The sequence below is a fragment of the Carassius auratus genome, unplaced genomic scaffold, assembly GCF_003368295.1.
Source record: "Carassius auratus strain Wakin unplaced genomic scaffold, ASM336829v1 scaf_tig00216169, whole genome shotgun sequence".
Lineage (NCBI taxonomy): Eukaryota > Metazoa > Chordata > Actinopteri > Cypriniformes > Cyprinidae > Carassius > Carassius auratus.
The window spans coordinates 77,288-102,146 of NW_020528439.1; the positions used below are offsets into that span (position 1 = coordinate 77,288).

Sequence of the window (24,859 nt, forward strand, 5' to 3'; positions counted from 1 at the left end):
GCACCAGTGGAGCAAGACTGCTATCAAACCATTGATTAAACCATAGAAAATGTGGCAATTACACGAAGACCAATTTGGACTTTGGACTGATAGTTGGACATTATATTATGTTTAAGCTCAACTTGATATTCAAATAATGTAAACATAGGCTAAATACAATAGCATTATACTGTAAATTAGATGACCGCATATAAATTACTAATATTCTCTGTCAATGAACAATGATTTTGTGACAGGAGCTATTTATTCATCTTTGTTGTTAACTCACGTCCATTAAATGATGTTAGATAGGCCTGGCTTTTCAATTTGAATAATGGTAATATATGCTTTATTAATAAATGCTTTATAAGTATTTTTCATATTAACTTATGTGACCTTATTGCAAAGTGTTACTAAATAATAAAGAAAATAGCCAAAGAATAATAATTATTATTATTATTATTAAGAGGAACTGTTTAAATTAAATATTTTTAAAGTGGTGTGTCACACAGGGAACTTTTAACGCCATTTTCATGATATATACATGAAACACACACACACACACACACACACACACACACACACACACACACACATATATATATATATGAACACTGTTCAGTCATACTAACAGACAGATGTTTAGATTTTATTTGCTTAAGAGAAAATGTTTAGGCTATAAAGGTTTTCAGTATGATATAAAAATATAAATTAATATTTTTCATCGTAATTCTACATGGCATTTCTATAATTAATCTTGATGTGATTGTGACCAAAACAGGTGAAAATGCATCAAATCCGCAGTAACACTTCGGGGACGTATTTAGTTGTTGCACCGAAAGCGCTCCGGCGGGTTTTTAATGGTACACCAGCGTCTCTTCCGGTCTCTTTTGACTCAGCTCTGAGGAAAGATGGTGAGTGTCCCAGCACCTTGTTTTCAGAATCCTCTAACATCTGATTCATAGATTGTTTTAATCACTGTATCATTAATAATATCACAAGCGTATATATTCAAGACTGAATGTTGTCCATTATACTTGTGATTCCTCGATAGCGAACGGTTTTATATGCTATGTTTATCGGTTAGCATGTCGCTTAGGCTTCACGTTCATTTTCAACGATCTCGAGAAATAAACCGGTTAGCTTTGAAACCATTTAAATTTAACCGTCAGAGTTGTGTTTCTGAGTGATTTTAGCGGCACGAGTTTAGAGCCTTTCTGTAAACACACTTGGCTGTGTCTAGCAGCCTAGTGAGCTGTCTTTCTAGACAGCATTGTATGCTAGTGTGTTTCCCTCCCTAGACAGTTCAATCGAAAGTCATTGTGTTAATCTTCCTAAAACATACTTGTTGGACATCTTCGTCTAAATCATTGAGGGCAACAACTTGGTGAGCTTCCTATTTAGACAACATTTTAAGAATATCTCAATCTAGTCCACTAGGGAGCTGTCTTCATAATGAGCTGCCTGCATAGACATCACTTAATGGGCGCAATAGTGTCCAAAGCAGCATCTGAATGAATTCTGACTAGGTGGGCAGCTTGCTGTGTTGCATGAAAGGAATGTTTAAATTCAAGCTGTGATGTGTGATGATTTTCTTGTGTTTTCCAGACGAAGGGTACGTCATCTTTCGGTAAGCGTCATAATAAGACGCACACTCTGTGCCGCCGATGTGGATCCAAGGCGTATCACCTGCAGAAGTCCACCTGTGGAAAGTGTGGCTACCCTGCCAAGCGCAAGAGAAAGTGTAAGTGTCTTGATTTGCTTATGAACTATCACAGTTCAAAGTTGGCTTGTTTTTGCATTGATTTTGATTCAAGTGGCTTTATTGCAAGCTAAAAGACTTGATATCATCTAAACATTGCCAACATTTAAAAGATTAGTTCACCCAAAAATGAAGTGTTAAACCCTCCGGTCACTCAAGATGTAGATGAGTTAAGATGTGACTTGACTTGCTCAGCAGTGGATCCTCTGCAGTGAATGGGTGCCATCAGAATGAGAGTCCAAACAGCTGATTAATACATCACAATAATCCACACCACACTTATCCATCAAATAGTATTTTTGAAGAACCAATCCATCATTAAGATTTTTTTAACCTTAAATGGTTGATTCCAGCCAAAGTATGATGGACTTCCTGACCAATTGCAATGGTTTACAATGAAAACGGCAATTTTTTTTCTCTTTGGGGGTGAAAAATTCTTTTAAATTTGCACACAATTATTAAATAATGGGAAAAGCGATGGAGAGAGCATGAGCTACAAAAATGCATGCATTCTGTCTGGCATATCAAAGCTTACCAGTGATGTCCAAAAATAAATGTCTGAACAAATGACTGTCCAGTGATATGACCGATTTGACCTGAGGTAAGCCTGAGACCGTTATGGGGAATACATTTTATTTTCAAGCATATAAAATATATACATTTTTTATTTTTTTTTGCAGACAACTGGAGCGTTAAGGCCAAGAGGCGCAGCACCACAGGAACCGGCCGCATGAGACACATGAAGGTTGTTTTCCGCAGGTTCAGGTGAGGAAACGGGCATGCAATGGTCTGCTCAGACTTTCATGCTTTTAATCTTTCGGTTTAGCGTAATCTTTTGAGTTTTGCCTCTCTTTTTTATTTTATTTTTTGTGTTCTTAAAGTTTCCTAACACTTTATTTGATATAAAATGGGCCTTTTTTTTTTGTTTATCGGACATTTGACAGTGTATCATCATGATTGAGAACTTTGTTTATCCTGTGATTTGATGCTTTCCTAAAACCTGATATCCTGTAGTCCGGCTAAATTAGCTTCTATATGGTGGCTTACCAATGATGTGCAAAAATAAATGTCTGAACAAATGACTGTCCAGTGATAACAATTTTATACTGAGGTAAGCCTGACCCATACGCTCGGATAGGGATCTGTTTTGTTCAGCGTTTATACCAGTTGGGTTTTATTAACTACTGTTGGGGGACTTGATCAATAGATTTGCGACCCTTGCAGTAATGCTATAGGCTTATGAATAATCTCCATCACTATTTGTGACGTGGTGTTGACTCAAGTATGTTTTTTGTGTGTATTTCAGAAATGGATTCCGTGAGGGAACCGTGCCCAAGCCCCGCCGGGCAGCAGTGGCTGCGTCCAGCTCCTCATAAACTGTTTTCAATAAAAAGTGCTGTTTAAAATGTTTATGAATGCATCCTTTTGTTTCACTAACACACCCAGTACTTCTCAAACCATTTGAAAACAAGTTATCTATTAATATCAATGCAAACCAGAGGCTGGTTTGAAGAAAATTGTTTTGTGAAGAGCACTTTTTTTCTTTTTTTTCTCTAACTTGCATGTTTTATGAAGATTTTGTTCACATAGTATAAATTCCAATAAATATAGGAAAACTCATCTTGCTAAGAAACACTATTGTTAATTTATTATAGTTTTATTAGAAGTCTACAGCAATAAAATGACACCTTTTTTAAAAACTTTATTAAATTCAGGCACAATTGAAATTTGTTTACAAATACAAGAATGTGTAGGGTGGCAAAATGAAGGACACAAACAGCCTCTTCTGAAGACTTAAGTAACTCCATGCTAAGATTCGAGTGCAAACATACAAATAGTGACAAATCAAAAAGTGTTAAACAAATGCTTTGATAAAGTGAGAGCAACAGTGTAGTGATTCTAGACAAAAACAATTATAATCCGAACAAACCTGTTTGGAGTTGCTGCAGAAGTAAGCGGTGATCGTGAAGACTTTTTTTTTTTTTTCTTGATTGTGTGTGCTTTGACAATAAGACGTGATGTATTGCAGTTAAAACAGCAAGTGAACATTTTTAAGTGCACTGAAACCAGTCAGAAAACAAGACTCGGCTCGACTGAAGTTCTAGAATAAGAATGGCTGATCTGAGTCTTGTTCTGAAGTTCTTGTTCAGGCTCTAGACCCAGTACTGTTTGGTAGTGATGGGGGGTGCGTGAGGTCTGTGCTTTGGTATGTGATTCTGAGTGACGTAACTTGGGTCGTAGTAATCCCATTCCAGGGCGGACGCCCAGGCAGAGCCCGGGAAACCATCACTGTCCACAGAAAGGATACGCAGAGAAACACCTAAATGAACAGTTAGGAATTCAAAGAATGGACAGACTCCAAATGTACACTAGCAGTGAGAACTTTTCTATTTGTATTTTATAGGTTTGAGCTTTTGAAGTCTCAATTGAGTGAATGAGATCACAAAACTAACCTGCACTGGCTCCAAAGTCACTATCCAGTCCAGAACCTCGAGCCGAGGGGCTTGACGATGCCACATAGCAGGAAATCTCCGGCAGGATGATGCTGGCGGACTCGTATTCCACATGGATCTTATCCAGAGGAGCGTTCTCCAGCTCCATGGTGCTGCTTCTACGCATGGAAGTCATCGGCATTGAGAACTGTAACCAGTGCAGTTAAACGGTTAAATTACTCAAGGGCAAGTTTTACCTCGCATTTCACTTTCACCCAAAACTGTAGTGAAAGTAATGGTTTTCCTCAGCTTCCAGACTAAAGCTAATAAACCGGGCTGTGTTTCTTCAAAGGCTTTGTGAGATAAATTGATCATGGAGACCATTGCCAGGGCTGGGAAGTAACCGATTACATGTAATCTGGATAATGTAGCCAGATTCCAATAATTAAGTACGTGAAATTAGATTATATTACATTTTAAAATACTTCTAATCAAACTACAGTAGCTTTTTTTTTATTATTATTATTTTTTTACGACATATTATACACACCAGTCTTCATCTTTGAAGGGTTTTGTCTTTCAAACATTAAAATACTTAATGAACCCACCTTGACAAAGTTTATAGGATAATACTGTGCCTTACATATACACTATTTAAATTAATGTGATATATGGGTCACAAAAAGTAATCTTTAAGTAATCAACAAGTAGTCAAATTATATTAGATTAAATGTGTAATGGATTACATTACTAACTACAAATATAGTATAGTGCAATTTATAGTAATTGACCAGCACTGACCATTGCCACCAATGTTTTACTGTATAGTAATTTTCCCATAATATAGAAATAAAAATCTATGGTATTTTGGATCGGTGACAAATACCATTCACTTTGTGGACATTACAGTTTTATGTAAATACTCATAAAAAGGGCCAAACAAACAGTATAAAAAGGACAATTTCAAATAACCATGGTATTAAAAAAAAAATTCCTATAAAATATCATAATCATGCAATTAAATTTATGCTATTTTTTGATATGGTCAGTGCTTTAAGTGGGCCTGTACGCACCAGTACCGCCACTTCCAAATATAGCTCTTGAGCCTAACACCACCTCTCCCTGCGCCCAGAACGTGCTTTTAGCTTACCACTATGTTCATTTGGACATCTGTTTTAATAGAGGTTTTAATCCTTTGCCTTCATTGCCGCTTCAGAGCGCCCTTCACAATGCACGCTTCCTAATTCTTCCTAGTTCAGAGTATGGAGCGTGAATCATTTGAACCAGTTCGGGAGTTCGGAGCGGGATCGCGAATCATTTGAGTCAGTTCGGGAGATCGGAGCAGCTTCGCGGATCATTTGAATCAGTTCGAGAAATCGGAGCGGGTTCGCGAATCATTTGAGTCAATTCGGGAGTTCGTAGAGGGTCCACGAATCATTTGAGTCAGTTCGGGAGTTCAAAGCGGGTTCGCGAATCATTTGAATCATCCATTCGAGAGTTCGTATAGGGTTCGCGAATCATTTGAATCAGTTCGGGAGTTCGTAGCGGGTTTGCGAATCATTTGAGTCAGTTCGGGAGTTCAAAGCGGGTTCGCGAATCATTTGAGTCAGTTCGGGAGTTCAAAGCGGGTTCGCGAATCATCTGAGTCAGTTTGTGGATCGCGAATCATTTGAATCAGTTCGGGAGTTCGGAGTGGGATCGCAAATCATTTGAGTCAGTGCGGGAGTTCAAAGCGGATTCGCAAATCATTTGAGTCAGTTTGGGGAACGCGAATCATTTGTATCAGTTCGGGAGTTCGTAGCGGGTTCGCGAATCATTTGAGTCAGTTTGGGGATCGCGAATTATTTGAATCAGTTCGGCAGTTCGGAGCGTGATTCTTTTGAGTCAGTTCGGGAGTTCAGAGTTGGTTCGCGAATCATTTGAATCAGTTTGGAAGTTTGAATGCAGTAGCTCTTTCTAAGGGTATTTTTTCAAAATCCTTTTGCACATTTTATTTATGTTCAGTAGTTCTTTCTAGCTCAAGCAAATCCACAAACTAATAAAATGATTTAAGGTTGCCTGTTGACTGCTGTATATAAAAGCCCTTCAATATAGTTGTTGTTACCTCAGGGGATGAGGAGAATCATCAAAAAAATAATAATAATAATATTTTTGGATAATATAAATAATAATTTATACTTTTTGGACATACAGTGACATATAAATAGGCTACCCACTATATGAGAATGTCAATCAAATAGCTTTTCAAAGAACCAAAAATGTATATCATGAAGTATATCATGTAGGTTATAATGTCATGTAAATGGCAAATTCTTTTTTGTTTTTGTTTTAAATGACCATTTCTATGAACCATGGTAGCCTATTAAAATTTGATAACATTAGACCTATAACCACCGTGACATCTTCCATTAATATTCAAATTCTTAAGAGATTTTCATGTGCTTTATTTTTTGACCCTACCCTGTTTCGAGGCACATACAGCGCTGGAGAGTTCGGGGGCACCGTGTTGACCCGCTCCGTGTCCGAATCACTGGACTGCAGCAGCGCCGGGGCGCTCGTCCTCCAGTCCGGCACGCGCGCACGCAGTGACTCGGACCCGGCGTAAGTTGCCCCATCCGGGCGTAGAAACCTGGCGCGCTGCCCGGTGGCCCTTCTCTCCGCTGATGAGGTCAAGGACGAGGTAATGGGAGGCGCCAGCATCGGTTCCGAGACCGGGACGTAGTTGGTCTTTCTGTTTGGAGCTAACAGAGGCTCATCAGAGAAGCGGGTGATTCTCTGGCGGGTGGAAAACGACGAGTGCATGAGCGAGATTTCCGAGCCGCAGCGGTCTCTCTTCCTCAGGGTCATGCGGAACAGCTTGTACCCCACAAACAGGCAGTTGATCAGCAGGAGCAGAAGCACGCAGGGAATGAGCAGCAGGATCAGCAGGGCCAAACTGGACACCGGGAGGCCCTCGGGTAAGTATGATGATGAGGGCACAGCCGATCCCAGCTGCGACATTTCATCACAAATCAGGTTAAAACAATGTGATTTTGATGCTTATTCAATTGTACCTCTGATAATTGTTTTTATGTAAAATAATATCAATAAAATGACTAAAACTGACAGCCGACAGTTGAACCGCAGGTGCGCCCCATTGACATCAATCAATTCCGCCAGAGTGCGTCAAGAGCTTTGGCTTTTCACCGACTGTTTACAACAACTTTTCAGTCTTACCTCATAAATGAGAATGCCTTTAGTGTGTTGAGACGTCTATTTTGTTAGCGAGCTCTCAAAATAACATAATGACGACGAAGTTAAATATGTTAAAGCATTTATGCGGGAAGAGTTTCAGCTGAGGTGAAATCGAGCTCTTTTGAGGTTCCGATATCTGACTGGAAACAAAACAAATCACCAGGAAAGCTCAGAGACTGCAAAGGAAATAGTTCATTGGTGACACTTTAAAATAATAAAATTGTATAGGCTATAGCCTACCAGCTTGCCTTGGTATTTACATGTTATTGCTTAATTTTTTTTTGTTCCCAAATTAGGCTATTGTACTAAATGAAAAGGTACAGTAATTCCTGAAAATCATTGCCAGGATTCTTAACCATTTTTATTTATTTATTTTTTATTTATTTAAATGTTTTTTTTTTTTTGAGGAAAACGTTTGTTGGTTGAAATAGGCTATAAGCTGAAAAAAAAATATTAATAGTAGGTGAAAAACGTAAACTAAAAAAATAAATAATAATAATTAAATTTAAATTTACTTAAAATTTAAAACATAAAATGTTAATTAAAAATATTACTAAGCATCATAATAGTAAAGGCCTATAAATAACAACAAAATAACACTCATCTCAATATCTTTAATCACAATACATTGGATTCCACAGAGTTCTCACCATGCAATTAATTTATAGGCCTAGAGAGGGCAGTGTAGACTAGTTTAAGCTTGTAGCCTTATATGCGTTTTTCATTTGTTGTTCATGTAAATGGCATCACAAACCCTGTAGCTACATGTTATTACTTTGAAGACATCAGAAAGACATATTTATAATGCTAACCTAACCTTGATTCCCGCAAGCCTTTTAGATGGTCCCTTAAGTACTTATAATTTTGTCCATTCATTTTGTGGTCGTTTAGAAATGAGTAGTAGTTTATAGCTGAGTGAAGCTTGCACAGGGAACATACCACTTATGCTGAAAGCACAAATGTACAGTAACTGTACATGTTGTGAAATGTCATGAAATGCCTATTTTGAAGTTAGAAAAAGGAAAAATTACACATGGTCTGCATAGTATTTAGCTAAATAAAAAAAAACAGCAAATACAACGGCATATTGGTGGATTTCCCATTTAACACTTCAGATATAGAATTGCTTTTTTTAGTTTTTCTAAGAAATATCTAGGTTCACACTGCTAAAAACAGCAATTCTGATCCTGAGTAAGTGTGACTGTCATTTTAAACGGTGAGTATGATTCACGAGCCACGAACACGGCAATGACTGACACGAGACAATGTTCTTCTCGCTCAGACAGTTCATGTATTTGCACATTTCCTGTGAATTCCAGTTTGTTGAGCTCAAAAGTATCACTGGCAAATATGTCCTGGTGTGGAATATGAACATCTCATATAATTAATATATAAAGATCAACTTTATTAATGTTTTATCTCTTTGAAAGGTATTTTTGAGGCAAGACACCGCAGGTGATTAGGGTAAAAATGTTAAGTAATTGATACCATCATACTTCTGCAGTTGATTAATCACAGTACATAAAATTTAGTATTACAAGTTGTCTGAAATGTTATGTTTGAATATGCAAATTAGTCTGATTGTACATGCACTAATTTGCATATTTGTCCACAACAGAAATCTGGACAGAGCCAAGTTCACAATTCTTGTTTCATTGTGTTGAAGTGAATGGCCTTTAAAGATATGTATTGTAATTGAAAACTGCTTATGGAGATAGATAAAGTGCAATAAACACTTAAATGTGTATTTCGGACTAGTCTGAAAACCTCAAAATTGACCTTAATCACTAAACACCTTTTTTCCCCTCATATGTAATTGAATGCATGCATCATACCATGCATGTATTTTTCATCTTATATCTTAATTGCTCAACACATTAAAGACCACAACACCAAATACCAGTTATTTCATTAACAAAACTTTATTTCTGCTTACAAAACATGCGTTCATCATTCATCATACATGCCAGGTCATATCTGAAATTCACATTTTTTCAATATACTTTTTACAAATAATTCATTGGAACATGACACAGGGATCTCTCATAGAGACTAAATCACTGACAGTTCTGTACATGAGTACAAGGTCGTCATGGTTAAAGAAGTATGCTAACACTTCAGAGTTGCACCATCAGTGCAGGTGTGTGTTAAGTGCGTGAGCTGTTCGTGTGTTTTTCCCAAACACTTCATCTCTGTACGAATCACACAGGTATTACATACCTATATATATGTTTGTGTGAGCATCCCGTCTCACACTTGAGTGTGTGTGCCTCACAGAGACAAACAGCTGACATTAAGTCTGTCACCAAAATGAGCGTGTTTTCTTTAGCTAACACTGTCCCAAGCTGTGTTTGATGATTTCTTTGCTGCTCGGGGGAATGCGATCAGGGAAAACGACTTGAAATTCGACCAGTAGGTCTCCACGCTGGGCGGGGTTCTTCACTCGGGGAAGCCCCTCCCCTATTAGCCTCCTCATTGAGCCGGGCTTGATGACATCATTGCATGGGAGGGGCTTCATCTGTCCGTCAAGCGTAGGGACGTTAACCGTACACCCACACAGAGCCTGGAGAAAAACACAAAGAAGGAAAACAGTTAAACGTTGTGTCATCTTTGATGAGGTTATAAAGGTCTGTATCGATCTTCAGTAGCTCTCTTTGTCTTGAGATCTGTTATATAACAAGCTGCAGTGCTTTGGCAGCATAAGAGCTACAATGCCCCTCCGGCATATGTTATGAGGTCTAATCCACTTGTCTATATATGATGCTTTTATATAATGTGAGTATGATCGCGGGCGGAATATAGGCCAGACAGATTGAACATTACAGTTACGCAACAGCAGAAAAGAGCCGCTAATCGCTCTCTTTCTCAATGATGCTCCAGTCTGCGGGGGACGGGAGGGTAAGCGTGGGAAGACAAAGATGAAGTGGATGTGGAAAATGAGAGGGCGAGAGCTAACAAGGAAAGTAGAAATGGAAATAAGCTGGAAAGAATAAAAGAATAAAGGTTTGTTTTTAAGAGCCGATGCCAAATCTGAGGTTTAGAGAGCAGGATGGTCAGTTTAATGAACACCTTTGTTATTCGGCCAATATATATATATATTGTGGAATAAATATTTTATAAAATATTTTTTAATTCTATTCTGCTGTCTTATGAATATTCCTGCAGTATATTGTCCAATCAGGGTGACTTATCAGTACCGATAATCTTAGAATGACCAAATATGGACTGAATATTTCCTGGTATTTCAGCCAGGACAATTAATTGACCTATAATCATCATCAGTTCCAAAATCTGTCCAAAATAATTTACCCTTTCTGGGGTTTTTTTATTAATATTTTGTTAAATTAGGTGCTAATTTGATTCTGATTTGCAGTATTGTGTTTATATCATCATTATATTTGTAACCCTGCTCTGTAGATAGTTTTCTTAGAAAATGAATACATGAGGGCATATAGGCAAAATAGGATCCACTGCTAGAGAGGAGCGAATGACAGAATGTGTGTGAGACGATGCTGAGAGCTGAAGAGGCGGTGTGTGAGATGGGAGGGAGAGTGTGTGCTCTGAGGCTGCGGGGGAGAGATGCTAAATTTAGATACAGCTCTCTGCAGAGGCTTATTGAGTACCGGCGACTGTGAGGGAACATTTCGTACAGCCATGCACACATACACACGTACACATGTACACATCTCACCTCTCGCAGCGTGATGGTGGTGGTGTACACAATATGCGAGCCGTCTCGTCTGAAATGGGTGTGCTTCTTTTCCTTAATAACAAAGGCCAGGTCGCTTGGGGCGTGGCCGAGCATCTGATGGCCCTCCTTGGGGAAGGTGATCCTGGTGCCCTCCTTCCATCCCTTCTTCACCTCCACGTCGAACACACGCTCTTCTGGTCTCAACCCGTGTTTGTCCATCTGCCGGAGGCGTGTCACTTTCACACGTTTCGTCACGCCCATCAAAATGTCCTCCAGTGACACGAGGAGCTCGTGAACTTCGGCCACGCCCGATGGCTTGAGCCCGCCCTTGTTTCCATGCTGACGGCTGAGGTGGGGCAGGGGGTTCCGCATGAAGGGGTTAAACAGGTCGTCATCGGAGTCGACTTCGAAGTTGAAGAACATGCGCCAGGAGTGGGCGTCAGTTTTTGAGGAGCTCTGAGAGGGGTCGCTTTTGTTTCCAGCTGGAGTCACACCCCCTTTGGTCAAACCTTGAAGATTGAAGAGATTTTATTAGCATGCATGTCTTTGGTTTTACAAAAGCTAATTTGCTGGTTAATAAAGTATGCATAAATTATTGATCATGTTTGCAGCTATTTGTACCCAGCACTGCAAGTGTGTGAATCAGTTCAGATGGGGTTGTAGGAACCCACTGAACTCGGTGTTCATTTGAAATGAGAGTGTTTGTGGGATACTGGGATCGATCTATCTTAATTTAAATGTATTTTTAAAATGCAAGTGCATGCATATTAAATATGTTTGTGCTTGCACTTTATTCTCACCTTGTTGATCATAGATGCTGCGTTTCTCTGGGTCTGTCAGAACATCGTGGGCTTGTGCAATCTGTTTGAATTTGTCCTCGGCGTCTGCGTCTGGGTTCTTGTCTGGGTGGTAACGGAGCGCCAGACGCTTGTACGCCCGTCTGATCTCCTCCTCATTCGAGTCACTTGACACGCCGAGCACAGAGTAGTAATCCAAACACTCTGGTGAGGATGGGGGGCTAGACACCTCAGGTTCTTCAGGCACATCCTACACACACACACAGATGGCAAGAGTTTAGAGTACAATCATTTCTAGTTCTGCTTGGTTCATCTACACAGGGTGATCCCAAATAAAAATAGTTGTCTTGGTTCAGGCAGAGATGTGAGTACCATAGCCATGAAGGGAGTTCCCATAATATTCATAGTAGATGAATTTGTCAGTGACCAATTATTTAAAAACAAATGTTTATATATTTATATATATAATGGCATAAACATTGAATAAAAAATAATGTAATATAAATTTATAAAGTGCAAGTAATTAGATGACCTTATTATTATTTATAAATTATTACTTGTATAATTCATACAACAGAAGTATTGTGTTTTCACTCAATGTGAATCACTCAAAAAATTGGAGAATACAGAGGAAATATAAAATCACATCCTCTTTTTTTCTACAATATATACATCTATTTATGCATTTTATATAGTGGGGAATATAGAGGTGTATATAAACACCTCTATATTCTCAATTATATATTATACTCGAAGTCTTAGGGTATATATTATATAGAGGAAAAATAAAGGTAAATATATTACAATTTATTACATTATATATTACATTATACACATACATATACAAGCTACTGTCCACTATGTAACATGCATATATAGATTTATACACAGAAAAAAATAGAGGTGCATAAGAATTTAATATATACCTCTGTATTGTCCAATATATAATAAACACTCAAAGTCTGAGTCTATATTATATGGTGGAGAATATAGATGCATATAGATTTTAGCATGTAATGTGCTGCATCTCACCTCTGAGGTACATCCCTCCTCTCCGTGGATCACTCGCACTTTGCACTTGACATTCTTGTGTTTGACGCCGAACTGAGTCCAGATGAGAACCATGATGCTGCTGCTGCTGCCTGTGAGTGTGAGCCGAGCGCGTGAGCTGCTGTCTGATGCATCTCCAGCCGCTCTGCTCGAGCTTTTATACCCGCGTTCTACACACTGCGCCCACGCTGCATGACCGAGCTTCCCCGAGCACGCCCATTCTTCACGCACACGAGAGGGAATACCGCGTGCCCACCAATCCACACTCGATGCCGCTGAGGACCGAGATGAGCATCACGCGGATGTGGCAGCCCACCTCTCCATGTGGAGGTGCGTTTCCGGAATTCACAATGAGTGTCATCCCTCCCCTCCCTCCATCCTTCCTTCCTAAATTGGTCTCCTGTTACAGACTGTTCTTTTGGTTTGTCGGCCAGATTTTTGGATTTAAAATTGTGAATGACAGTGGATTTTCGCAAAGAATGGTGGTACACGAACACGAAAAAGCATGCAAATAAAAAGGCGAGATTGACAGCAGATGAACAAGGAAAAATGTGCATAACATAAGACAAGGTCGTCAAACGCACTTTACACCTGAGTCGTGCATAATTTTAATTGTATTCTTTAACCACGAAACGCAGACAATTATTGACATTTGAGGATGAAGAGATATAAATTAAATAAAAATCACTGCCTGACAGAGTTGTTCCGTTTATTGTTCCGTTTATAATTTTTTTCATTATGTACATATAAATAGATTACAACTTAAAAAGTAAAAATTGTTGACTACTGCTTTTTATTTTATATATCTATTATATTTTCCGCTAGTTGAAAATCTTGGGCATCTCTGGGAAGATCTATGCTTGAATGTCAGTTTTATTATAAAATGTCAAAACATGTGTGATGCCTTGAGCAAGCAATAAAGTCTTATTAGAATTTAGCTACACACGCACACACTTCAGTGTCCCTTTGTGTCAAAGTGCATTTGAAATAGATGAAAAGACACATCCAGTACCACTTCACCCAGACATGCAATTACAGGCAGTTAACGTGTGATTGTCAAGTCTGGCGGATTGTGTACCAGTAGTTCTTTACGCTCGTCACGTTGATAGTTCAATGCTTCCATCTCCACGGGAATAAAAAGTCTTTGCGCATTCACGAGCGCGCGTTCACAGACCGTCCTCGGCGTTAACTGACCGCTAAATGTATTAGAGCGGAGCCTTGGGAAACGTCGCATTACGCAACGTACGTTTAGGTGAATTGGCGCGCATTCCTCAGTACATAAATGGCCATATTTCCTCAGACATTACGCGTTCAGCCAATCACAGACGAAAGATGCTTCAGGATTCCCGCTGGTACCGGAAAACTGGACAAATTTGGTGTTTATGTCCCTGTCAGAGACGTCAGAGAATCTCTAAACCAGATTTCATCCATTTTGGAAAAATAGAAAGAGGGAGCGCAGGAAACCCGAGCCGAGTGGTGTGAAAATGAAACCTCGAAATCTGTCATTATCGACCGGCCGGACATTCCGTTGTGTCTCGAGAGATGAATGTAAGATTAGGTGTGTGTCTCGCTGTTTGTGAGGAATTGCAGGAACATTATACTAGCGAAGTGTCGAGGACGTTTTGGAACATTGTGCTTCTTCTTAGTGAAGCTCAGCAGCGGCACGTAATAAGTCGTGATCTCTTGCTTTTAATTATAATTCTCGGCTCGTGACCAGCGGATGGGCAACTGTGCCGCGTAATTTTCGCGCCCTCATTGTGCCGAGGTCTGTTTTTCGCGCTCATTGTAAGTGACCGTTATTAGCTTTGACTGAAGTGCTCCTAACGTAATTCTGTTTAAATTAGAAACCATCTATCAAACGAAGTCCGAGCGATTGAGGGATGTCCAGTGAGCTAATCGTTTCCTCTGTTTTAACTGATAAAGTGTTCTTCAGCGACCTTCAGAAAAAAAACACACATTAGCTTATCGAATAGTGCATTTTAATATTTTCCTAAGAAATCGTGACTGGTTTAGCTTGTTGCTAGGCAGTTGTTGGGATGCTTATTGTCTAAAATCTAAAGAGCTCACCCCCAAAGTTTCCATGATTTTTTTTTTGGTATTGTCTGAGATTTTAACCTGTTTTATCATCCTGTAGGTGACAATTATACATTATGATCACTTAGAAAAGTAATAGGACACTGCTTTACAAAATTGAAAGTGTCATTTATGTTTGTAAAATAGTTAACGTTACATGTTTGTATGGACACTTGTAAAACTAGTAACTAATTAACAATACAAAATCCATGGTATTTAGACATTTTTTGTACATGACTATGGTAATACTATTATGTTCTTTTAAGTACTTTAGAATGACAGGTAAATATATGAATATGGTAATAGGTACCATAATAATACAATCACTAGACTGTGATACCACTACAGTACCTTTTTACTTGTAAAATAGTAAAAGAAACCACATATACAGTTTTTGCTAAATATTTACCATCCTACACAGTTTTTCTAACCTTTCCCCCATTTTATCATATGTGTATGTGTTATAGGATATGCTATGTGTTGCAGGGGAGTGATATTCACAGGTACTGCTCTTCCTACACGACCTTCTCCTTCTGTGATCACTCTTTCTCCCTCATCCTCTCTGAGTAAAGGTTACGGGGTGATTCATAATGAGTAAAGTGGCATTTGACAGCACCTCTCATTTCAGATCCATCATTCAAGTCACACTCATTTGGTTGTGTAACTATTTTGATAATCATCTGCTTTGTTAATGAATTCAACGACGAATTCTTAACAGACCAAGTGATTGTCTGACAAACATTAATACTCAGATGGCAAACCGAGACATGAGGTAAGGCGAAGAAGGGAAAACATTGCCAAGAGAACTGACTGTTCTAATAATAGCTGCCAGCAATAATGAGTAAATTTTAGGGACATACTGCCATCTGCTGCCCATGTTTTGCAAATGTTCTGAACAGTAGTAGAACATTTTAAAAGCATTTCCCCCCTTTAGATACTCTAATAAAACAGCTTCCACATAAAAGAGGAATGTGAAAAGAGGCAAAAACTGCTGAGGTTAGCATGAGCCAATAGCAAACACAGCAGGAGATACTCTTTACTCTTGCTGTTAACCAACTCTGGCAGTAGTGCTGACGAGCAAACAGCCTCTCGTGTGAACAAACTAACTTACATGCCCATCAAACACAAGCTCTGGCCCAAACCCTACTGAACGGCCAACCAAAACAACACTTTAAGGCATCATAAGGGTGTTTCTCATGTCCCAAAAGGAAGACAGCATAATTAAGATAACATTTAGCCAAATTCTAAGGTAGCATCACATGTATCTTTTAAATATACAGTACGATAATGTCAGAATCCATTGCTGTTCAAACAAATATGGCTAAACTAAAGAGAAGTTGAGAGATGTAGACTTTAAATATAACAATATATCATTTATTAATTGTAATAAAAAAAGTAATCAAATTTTAGATCAAGGTTTCATTTCATTTGGGATGCTACCTTCCAAAAATGACTGTTTCTGAGCTACAGAACATAAAAACCTTAGTCAGATGGAAGTACAGTCATACATTTATGTCATCAAGTGTCTTGAAATGTTTCTTTTATTGGTGCCAAATAGGAATGAAAGACTCCAAAAAGGTTTATTATGTTTCCTCCTTTCTTCTAAATGTTCTCTTTACAATGACTTGGTGCAAATCTACCTGCATTCTAGACAGGTAGATAATAATTGTAACTTTTAAATGACTGATAACAGAAAATACTGTTTGTCTCTTTTCTAAATGTTATATGAAGTTTTTTGACAAGAGTAAAAAGGTTGATTTAAAATAAAAAAAATGGCATACACATTGTGTATACACGTATCCCATTTCTACACACACACACATTGTGTACAAAAGAGACACACATAGGACTGTGCGAAATGGTGTGCTGGTATAAACATAGCATTATGGGAATTATTTACAGGGGATCCATGCCATGTTGTGTACTAAACTCCTGGAAGTCCTCAGGAATGGTGTCTGGAAAAAGATTTATTTATATGAAACAAAAATGTTTTGTAACATTATACATGTCTGTTTGTGTTTGTGTTCTCACCATTGCAGCGGTACTTCAAGTTTGACCAGATGATGTTCTCTTGAGAGAAGCAGAACACTCCCAGTCTTCCTCCTCTCATTGTGGTATCAATTGTCACCCCAGAATCTGCCACCAGCTCTGATCCCTCATAGAAACGAACCCTACAAACACACACACAGAAGTCTACCGAATCATTTTGATTTTTAACACACTTTTCTTTCTCAAGTAACAGCTTGCTTGGCTTCAATCATGAAGTCACCTGAATCTTGATTGGCTCACCTGATGTAACCGACTTGTGGGCGATGCTGCAGGTACCAGCGGTATGATACCTTATCCTTCCAGCCAACGTTCCTTGGATCCTTCCAAAGGAGACGTACCTGATCATTAGTGTCACCTGTGTGCCAGAGAGAGTTCCTCAAATGCTCACCTGGACCAGTCTGGGACTTCACTGCCTAAGAGCAAGAAACAAAGTTAGAGTTCTGTTAAACCAATCAAGACTTTCTTACAAACTTGGACATAAATTTAGAAATTCGGCTAGTCAACCTTCAGCTGAATTCCAGGTTCAGCTACAGCTCTGAAGGGTGTGGCCTGCCAGTATGTCTGCTCCGTTTGCTTCCACATTACCACGTAGAAACTGGAAGAGTCTTGGTAGCCAAAGATGAAGCCGGCATAGTCGTCATCAGTCACCGTATTCACGTGGAAAGTTCCCTCAAAATCCACACCGCTGAATGCAGTGTAACCTGGTCATCCAAGAGGGCAATTGCATCATTAACAGAAATAAGATAATATGTCATTAATTATTTTGGTGAAACATGCATCCGCTCACCAACAGCAAGGCCAGGGTCACTATTCATAGTCTGGACAATCTCCATTCCCTTTGAAGCAAGGCAAATAATTTGTCAGCATTGTACTGTACGTCTCGAACAGTTTTCTGTAGAGACATACAATTTTATGAATCTATTGCTAATCTGTCACCTGGTTAAGAACCACCCAGTTGGGGTCAATCTGAGCATCACCCTCTGGGTCCAGTACAACCGTCTGATAGGCTCTGAAGTCTGTCAGTGTGATCTCGGCATTTTCTGGGCAGTTATCGATCCTGTCAATCACCTTGTCTTGGTCAAAGTCTGATTCGCATATGTCGCCTACTCCATCATCTGTGTAGAGATGAACAGGTGAGTGAGGGATGAATGAAAAATTATTTGTGTATGTTCTTCATAAGGATTTAAGAAGACTTTCTAAGGACATTTCAGTTTCTTACACAAAGGTATATTATCACTTTAGAAGACTAGGAATGCAGTGCAAAGTCATATGTCTGCTATTTATATGGAGTTTGACAGTAACTGTTCATTTCAGTTTTCATTCTATGGACATTCTGCCTTTTTTGTTTTGGTCCAGTGAAGAAAAATAGGGTGAGTAGATGATCACAGAATAACATACAGTACATACATACTGTGTATTTTCGAGGATTAATGGTGTACTTACTGTTGTCATCTATTTGGTCAGAGTTGGGCACCAATCGGCAGTTATCTGGTCCAGGAGGCAGTGTGTCGGGAATACCATCATTATCATCATCATCGTCACATTCATCTCCCAGTCCGTCTTTATCTGTGTCCAGCTGGGAGCTGTTAATTACCAGCGGGCAGTTGTCTTTGCTATCTTGGTGACCATCACCATCACTGAAGGATACAAGAAATGTGCTTGCAGAAGTTTCTACAGAACATTGACAGAATTGTCTGGAAATTCATCATTTTGGTGTAAGAATGCAAAGGAACCCGTATCTCCGTTGCATGAGTTGTGGACCTTTTCATACCTATCTTGATTTGTGTCGCAAGAATCTCCAACAAGATCATTGTCAATGTCAGACTGGGAAGAAAAATAAATATTTATTATTGTACAAAAGTACAGAATCTGAAGAATGTATCGGCAGATCATGTACCTGATTTGGATTTGGGGTGTCAGGACAGCTATCACATGCATCTCCCACTCCATCCCCATCACGATCCAGCTGGTCACGGTTTTTCACTCGCTGGCAGTTATCAAGGAAGTTTTTCAGCCCTGACAATCAACAAAAACAAACAGCGAAAATGGGAATGACTCCATACCAGAAAGACAAAGACAAACCTTTTGTGTGAACTAAATCATCAAGATTTTACCATCTCTTCATTCTCTTACCATCTCCATCCATGTCGTCATCACATGCATCTCCGAGGCCATCAGAATCTGTGTCTCTCTGGTCTGGGTTATCCACCCGGAGACAGTTGTCACATGCATCGCCATGGCTGTCCTTATCACTGTTCCGTTGATTTATATTTGGTGTCAACCAGCAGTTATCCTAAAATCCATACATATGCACAGAAAAAAAAAGTTTACTTCATAACCAGAGATAGAAAAACAAGAGGTAAGAGATTTGTAAAGGATTTAGTGTGAGACTCTGCATAAAATATATCAAACACAACACTAATGTGTGCATTTACCTGCTCATTCAGTATTCCATCTCCATCTGCATCTGGGTCACATGCATCGCCTTTCCCGTCACCATCTGCGTCCTCTTGTCCCGAGTTTGGAACGGTAACACAGTTGTCCTGGTAGAGGAACCAAATGAATCAGCCCTCACGGAAACAAGCAAGTGATGTCACCAGAGCCCTAGGCAAGTCAATATCAATTACATTGTTGCCATAGTTACCTTTCTGCAGGTTGGGTCTCGGCAGCGCAGCTTCTCGTCAGGGTACCCATCGATGTCAGTGTCTTTACCGCATAGATAACCATTTCCAGCCCATCCAATGCCACACTAGTACACAAATACATTTGTTTTTGAGCAAAATGTCTTTTGTCCAGCTTATGCTTAAATGTGTGTGCTCTAAAAAGGCACCTGGCATGTGATGGTGCCATCCCTTTCCTCTGTGCACTGTGCATTGGGGTCACAAGGGTTCTGTAGGCGGTTTCCACAGCTTTTCTCTGGCTTACAACCTCTGATCTGGTCACCTGTAAATCCTGTCTTACATCGGCCACATTGATATGATCCCTACACAAGGTAACAAACATTTTGAGGCATTATTCTTTTGGTTTGCATGTCCATGTGACATATATTGTGCATTATGAACAAATCAGTTCTCACCACAGAATTCACACAGATGGAGTTAGTGGCGCATCCTCCATTATTTGGTCCTTTACACTCATCGATATCATCACACACCTAAAGAAAATATAGAAATGAAGAGATAAGTGAACATTCAGTCTGTTATGGCTGGCTGTATATCAAAATATCAGTGGCAACTTGTCATTTTTTAATTGCCTAAACTTTGAAATACAACATATGACCTGCAAACAATGGTGCTGGGGCTAATGTTGTAGCTTGATGCTTCACTTTGCATAAAATTTAATCCATTAGGGAACTCTGACACAAATTATGCAAAAGGGCCCCAAGTCATCAGTGACGTACCTGCTTGTGCGTTTGTGCATAGGTCACGCCAACACCCTCCAGTGGTTTTCCAGTGAATCCAAGAGGACATGCCTCACAGCGGAAACCTGGAGCCATGTTCACACACCTCACGCCAGGGAAGCAGGGATTAAACTGGCACTGCAATCGACACGAATATGAATGGCATTGACATTCATTTAACCCTGAGTTTGAATTCTGGCTTAAGGCACTTTTCTCAACTCTACTGTCCTATCAAAATAAGGAACTGCACGTTTCACCATGTTTCCTAGAACATAAAAACAATGTTTGAAACATTAAATGTTTCAATCCCATGCCCTATTCAAATTTACACCATAATATTATTTTATTAGCAGCATTTTAAATTCAATCGACCTTCCTCAGGAGATAAAGTAAAAGTAATTTGTCTTGATATGACTCCTTGAACAGACACATACCTCATCAACATCATCACAGCTATATCCATCTCCAGTGTATCCATCAGGACATGGACCGCACTCCACCCCATTTTCAGTTTCTATACACATGTCATCACGGAAACATACTCCAGGAGTGCACTTTGGTTTCACCACCTCCGTTCCACCCAGCCCTAGAATTAACCAATAACATTTAGCATTTATACTGTGGTTTGAAGCATTCATGATACATCTGTAATTGAACACTCCATGATTTCCCTCCTGCTTCAGATTTGGTGACTTTGATGTAATGACCGGAGTATTTATTTGACACATTGCCATGGATATTTGTTGACATGGAAAAATGCCTGGTTTTGGTCTCTTATTTGCATAGATGCATTAACAAACCCATGCATATCACGCATATCTTGCTAATCATAATGTCTTACCACAGGCTTGGCACTCAGCAATGGTGTTTCTGAGGAAAGATGTCTCCTTCACCTGTAAACAAGCGTGCAAATACAAAAATCTGATTTGTAAATAAGGGATGGTGGAAATTAAGAACATTAAACAAAAAGTTACAAAAAGGTAATTGGAAGGAAGGTCTTACCTGCTGAATAAGAACATCTTTCAGCTCATTAATGACCTTTGTCAGCTCCAGCATCTGATTTGTAAGCTGTTTCGTGTTGAGCCCTTTATAAACAACAAAAATGCTGATCTTATCATTTTAGCAGATAAACCATTTTTTCATATTGTCTCCCTTTCATTATCTCTTCTTTTGGAACCTATTCCTCAAAAGTGCACTTAGTAATTAAGCCGATTTAGTTCTGGCCCACTGTTTTCTTGGATTGAAAACATATGCTGATGCCACTGAAAAATGCTTTATTTGTAACAAACCCCTAGCCATAGAAACCGATCAGAACACCCTGTCAACCAGCAATAATTCTTAACATTGGGGTGGCAGATTTTGCAGATGCACCACTCATGTTTTCTTCAGGGAATGTCAAAATTGAGTTTTTACCTAAGGTCTGTACAGAGTCGCTCTGATGAGTGTGGCAGTCCTGCAGCGATGCAACATTTTCCACTGAATCACCATATGCCAGTTTGAGCTCCTCCAACTCCTCCTGCCAATTGGAACAGAAAGAGCACAATGGGGAGTTTATGTTAGTGTATTAGTGCATGCGTCGAAAACCCCCTAAATATATCTCAACATGTGAGTGTGCAGCTATTAAATATGATGTATACTTGTGCTTTCCCCTGCATAGTTCTGAGCTCCACTCCCTGGTGATCGTTTAGGCCATTAAACACAGCTGGTAAATCTCTCAGCGTCTCTACCAGCCTGCAGTCCAGGTGGAGCTCCACCCCGGGCACCGGCAACACCCCCTGGTTGTGCGGGAAGCCCCCTGGTTGGCCCACCTCCAGTCCCTTCAAATGGAAGAGCAGCCGATGCTTCTCACCATCAGCCAGTTTCAGGTTGTTGAAGGTAACGGTACTCATCCTACCATCTCTGCGCAGATATCGTAAAGTGGCTACATAGAGAGAAAGAGATAGACAATGTGAGTTTTTATATTTTGTCTTTTTTGATCCATTATCTTTTACATTTCTGTAATTTTTAGAGCTTAACACCTTTATTTTCAGGTCAAATTGGATTGCAATTTTTTATAGTAAATGACAAAAGCAAATGAAGCCCACATCATTATATCACATATATAATCATAACTCCTACAGAAATGTCAAAGTATGGTATAATGAAAGTTTACATACCTTTGTTGAGTTTCCCAAGCACAGAAAACTCAAAGTACTTGCTGTTGTCTCGTGGGTTGTACAGGCTGAATATGGTGTTTCCGGTTCGAGGCTGGAGACGGAACGTAGTGAGAATAAAGAGTTCTGTTACTCCCTGCTCTGCCAAACCTCCGTGCAGTAGATCCGGTAGGCAGTCCGGTGACGTTAAGAGGTTATACACTGCAGGGAAAACATTATTTAAAGGTTATATAAGTGATACTCAAACACGAAGCATACTGCTCACAAACATGTGGTTGTTTCTTAGGCTAATGCATGCTGGGAGTGATGCCCAAGTTGATGTAATTTTCTGTAAGACTGTAAATACTGTTCCTGTTTATTTAGCCAGTTGCATGTGGCCAAATAAATGTTCAGGGATTTGTTGTTCTTTGAAGTTTGCAGTATTAGTTGTTTTTTAACGCATAACACTGCTCGACTCTAACCAAAAGTCTAATGGCATTCAAATTGTTCAATGTTTTGGCATTGAAAATGGGATGGTGGTGTGTGTACAAATGCTGAAACCCAGACCAGAACTAACGTGCTTGATGAGTGACATACATTTTGGTGAGCAACTTTTAACAAAGATATAAATTTTTGTTCTGTTGTGTTCCAGAATAAGCAGAAAAAGCTTGAATTTCAGATTCATATCTTGAGGTTTTTAATCAGAAACACCTGTAACTGGTTTTAGCAACTGGTCTTAGTTTGTATAACCGAGATTGACAGGGATCGAATTGGATCTTATCCATTGAACATTTTCACTGGAAAACTTCATGGAAACCAGGTGAACGGACAACCGTTGCGGTGTCACTGCCGGATGTCAAATACAGATGTTAGTTGTTATGGTGATGGAAGCGTGCCATTGGCTGAACAGGCAAACATAATGTTGTGTGCAAAAATGTTAATGACGACCCAAAGATGATGTCTTTCCAATATTTAAACCGAGAGAGATGGTCTGACTCTCATTTTCATGCCTTAGCAATCAGCACATCAGTACAACTAAGCAATATTCCCCAAAATAACAAGGCTATTGTTGTTCCTCATTTATCTTTGATTTCTTGTGAAGTAAGAGTATAGTTTGCCCATTTCAAAGAGCTGTTTGTTACTCAAAAGCATCATTTCTGTTCACAGATGGTGTGCTGAAAGCTTTACATGCTGGCTGTGATTACCAACATGTGTGATTTGACTTATTTGTCATTTTAATGTTCAAACATTCACAAAGTCATGTCTTGGAGGAAATATTGCATTGTCATCAAAAATAGGGTATGTTTATGTGTTTTTTTTAAAGTATTGTGTTCGCCTTTCAGATTCAATAAAATAATGCAATCTCATCTTTGCTGCTAAAGACATTATGACTTCTATAGCCCAGAATGAACTACCCTTCACACAAACTAACACACATTTTGGCTCTCTCTCTCGTACACACAACCAGTTACCAAAAATCTCAATTGGAGCCTGAGGCTCTGTGAGAAACACATTCACATTGTTGGGACGAATAAATTGAGAAATCAAAAAGGAGATGATGTCATAGAGCATACAGAGAAGAGAGAGAGAAGATTACAAAGAGATATACAGCTCAGCGTGAGATTTTACGAGACAGAGAAATGTGGAAAAAAGTGAGAATACAGTAAAATGTTAATTTGAATAAACTTAAATACTCATATTATTAGTTAAACCCGGCAGCTTTAGTCATGAATTAAAGAACCATTTTAACGTTTTAAAGAAACTTTGTACTCACCGGTTGATTCTGCGCTTGCTGAGCTGAGAGTAAAGATCAGAGAAACGGCCGTGAGGAGATGCATTGTGCCGGTCATCCTTTATCACAACCTTCTGCCACTCCACAGAAGGAGTGTGTGGGTGAAAAGCCTTATGGAAGCTGATCTTTGATTCCTTTGTCTTCGGTGTCTTGTATGTGAGACTGTGACTGTGTTTTATAGAGAAAGTCTGCGTGTGATTGAGCAGGACTCAGGAGTGAGGGACAGAAGAAAAGAGTGGGTTGAGGTAACAGGCTGTCTATCAACAGCAGCTGTGGTGGGCGGAGTTATGAGTCTAGCAGACACCCCCATGCTGAGAGGGGCGGAGCAAAGAGCAGTGCCATATAATTGGCGGACCCAGCTCATGTCTGAACTCTTATTTGTAACTTTTATGAGGTCCCATTTGTTCCACATCCCTCTCTCCATCCTCCTTTCCCTCCATCCATTTTTCCTTTCTCAAGTTTTAACAT

The 24,859-nt window shown here is 39.4% G+C and overlaps 4 protein-coding genes and 2 non-coding genes across 7 annotated transcripts; 3 read left to right on the plus strand and 3 right to left on the minus strand.

Moving 5' to 3' along the window:
- The first annotated feature begins 800 nt into the window (after positions 1 to 800).
- On the plus strand, positions 801 to 3,151 carry rpl37 (ribosomal protein L37). The gene is made up of 4 exons (XM_026262519.1): positions 801 to 893; positions 1,588 to 1,723; positions 2,422 to 2,506; positions 3,048 to 3,151. Exons 1-4 carry the CDS (start codon positions 891 to 893, stop codon positions 3,115 to 3,117), a joined length of 294 nt encoding a protein of 97 aa, XP_026118304.1. The 5' UTR covers positions 801 to 890; the 3' UTR covers positions 3,118 to 3,151.
- On the plus strand, positions 2,270 to 2,349 carry LOC113097292 (small nucleolar RNA SNORD72). The gene has a single exon (XR_003288815.1). It is a non-coding gene; the product is annotated as a small nucleolar RNA SNORD72 (small nucleolar RNA).
- LOC113097291 (small nucleolar RNA SNORD72) lies at positions 2,782 to 2,859 on the plus strand. The gene has a single exon (XR_003288814.1). It is a non-coding gene; the product is annotated as a small nucleolar RNA SNORD72 (small nucleolar RNA).
- A 49-nt stretch (positions 3,152 to 3,200) lies between the features above and the next one.
- Positions 3,201 to 7,674, minus strand: hwa (huluwa). 2 transcript variants are annotated; one of them, XM_026262518.1, is made up of 4 exons: positions 7,390 to 7,674; positions 6,634 to 7,164; positions 4,195 to 4,381; positions 3,201 to 4,061 (listed from the first exon to the last, which is right to left on the minus strand). In XM_026262518.1, the coding sequence occupies exons 2-4, from the start codon at positions 7,018 to 7,020 to the stop codon at positions 3,895 to 3,897; spliced, it is 741 nt and encodes a 246-aa protein (XP_026118303.1). In that variant the 5' UTR covers positions 7,021 to 7,164; positions 7,390 to 7,674; the 3' UTR covers positions 3,201 to 3,894. The 2 variants fall into 2 exon arrangements, with proteins under 2 accessions (XP_026118303.1, XP_026118302.1); XM_026262517.1 differs by lacking the exon at positions 7,390 to 7,674 and having other exon boundaries at positions 6,634 to 7,354.
- Positions 7,675 to 9,306: 1,632 nt separating this feature from the next.
- LOC113097284 (dnaJ homolog subfamily B member 5) lies at positions 9,307 to 13,221 on the minus strand. Its single transcript, XM_026262525.1, has 4 exons — positions 12,928 to 13,221; positions 11,899 to 12,145; positions 11,099 to 11,607; positions 9,307 to 9,970 (listed from the first exon to the last, which is right to left on the minus strand). The coding sequence occupies exons 1-4, from the start codon at positions 13,018 to 13,020 to the stop codon at positions 9,737 to 9,739; spliced, it is 1,083 nt and encodes a 360-aa protein (XP_026118310.1). The 5' UTR covers positions 13,021 to 13,221; the 3' UTR covers positions 9,307 to 9,736.
- A 3,320-nt stretch (positions 13,222 to 16,541) lies between these two features.
- On the minus strand, positions 16,542 to 24,630 carry thbs4b (thrombospondin 4b). Its single transcript, XM_026262524.1, has 22 exons — positions 24,374 to 24,630; positions 22,624 to 22,821; positions 22,105 to 22,388; positions 21,881 to 21,983; positions 21,470 to 21,552; positions 21,309 to 21,360; positions 20,902 to 21,053; positions 20,468 to 20,605; positions 20,144 to 20,221; positions 19,898 to 20,050; positions 19,712 to 19,816; positions 19,503 to 19,610; positions 19,201 to 19,360; positions 18,965 to 19,083; positions 18,839 to 18,891; positions 18,511 to 18,704; positions 18,004 to 18,182; positions 17,855 to 17,903; positions 17,572 to 17,768; positions 17,308 to 17,480; positions 17,050 to 17,189; positions 16,542 to 16,973 (listed from the first exon to the last, which is right to left on the minus strand). The coding sequence occupies exons 1-22, from the start codon at positions 24,447 to 24,449 to the stop codon at positions 16,915 to 16,917; spliced, it is 2,853 nt and encodes a 950-aa protein (XP_026118309.1). The 5' UTR covers positions 24,450 to 24,630; the 3' UTR covers positions 16,542 to 16,914.
- Positions 24,631 to 24,859: the final 229 nt, after the last annotated feature.

Coding starts and splice junctions, on each gene's coding strand:
- LOC113097284 (XM_026262525.1), bottom strand. CDS start 13,020: ATGGTTCTCATCTGGACTCAGTTCGGCGTCAAACACAAGAATGTCAAG. Junction 12,146..12,927: donor AGGAGGGATGTACCTCAGAG/GTGAGATGCAGC, acceptor GTGTGTGTGTAG/GATGTGCCTGAAGAACCTGA. Junction 9,971..11,098: donor CCACCATCACGCTGCGAGAG/GTGAGATGTGTA, acceptor GTTTTTCTCCAG/GCTCTGTGTGGGTGTACGGT.
- thbs4b (XM_026262524.1), bottom strand. CDS start 24,449: ATGACCGGCACAATGCATCTCCTCACGGCCGTTTCTCTGATCTTTACT. Junction 21,361..21,469: donor AAGATGTTCTTATTCAGCAG/GTAAGACCTTCC, acceptor GCTTGTTTACAG/GTGAAGGAGACATCTTTCCT. Junction 20,222..20,467: donor ATGCACAAACGCACAAGCAG/GTACGTCACTGA, acceptor TATTTTCTTTAG/GTGTGTGATGATATCGATGA.
- hwa (XM_026262517.1), bottom strand. CDS start 7,173: ATGTCGCAGCTGGGATCGGCTGTGCCCTCATCATCATACTTACCCGAG. Junction 4,382..6,633: donor TGTATGTGCCTCGAAACAGG/GTAGGGTCAAAA, acceptor CACTGGTTACAG/TTCTCAATGCCGATGACTTC. Junction 4,062..4,194: donor TGACTTTGGAGCCAGTGCAG/GTTAGTTTTGTG, acceptor CTGTTCATTTAG/GTGTTTCTCTGCGTATCCTT.
- rpl37 (XM_026262519.1), top strand. Junction 1,724..2,421: donor TGCCAAGCGCAAGAGAAAGT/GTAAGTGTCTTG, acceptor TTTTTTTTGCAG/ACAACTGGAGCGTTAAGGCC. Junction 2,507..3,047: donor GTTGTTTTCCGCAGGTTCAG/GTGAGGAAACGG, acceptor TGTGTATTTCAG/AAATGGATTCCGTGAGGGAA.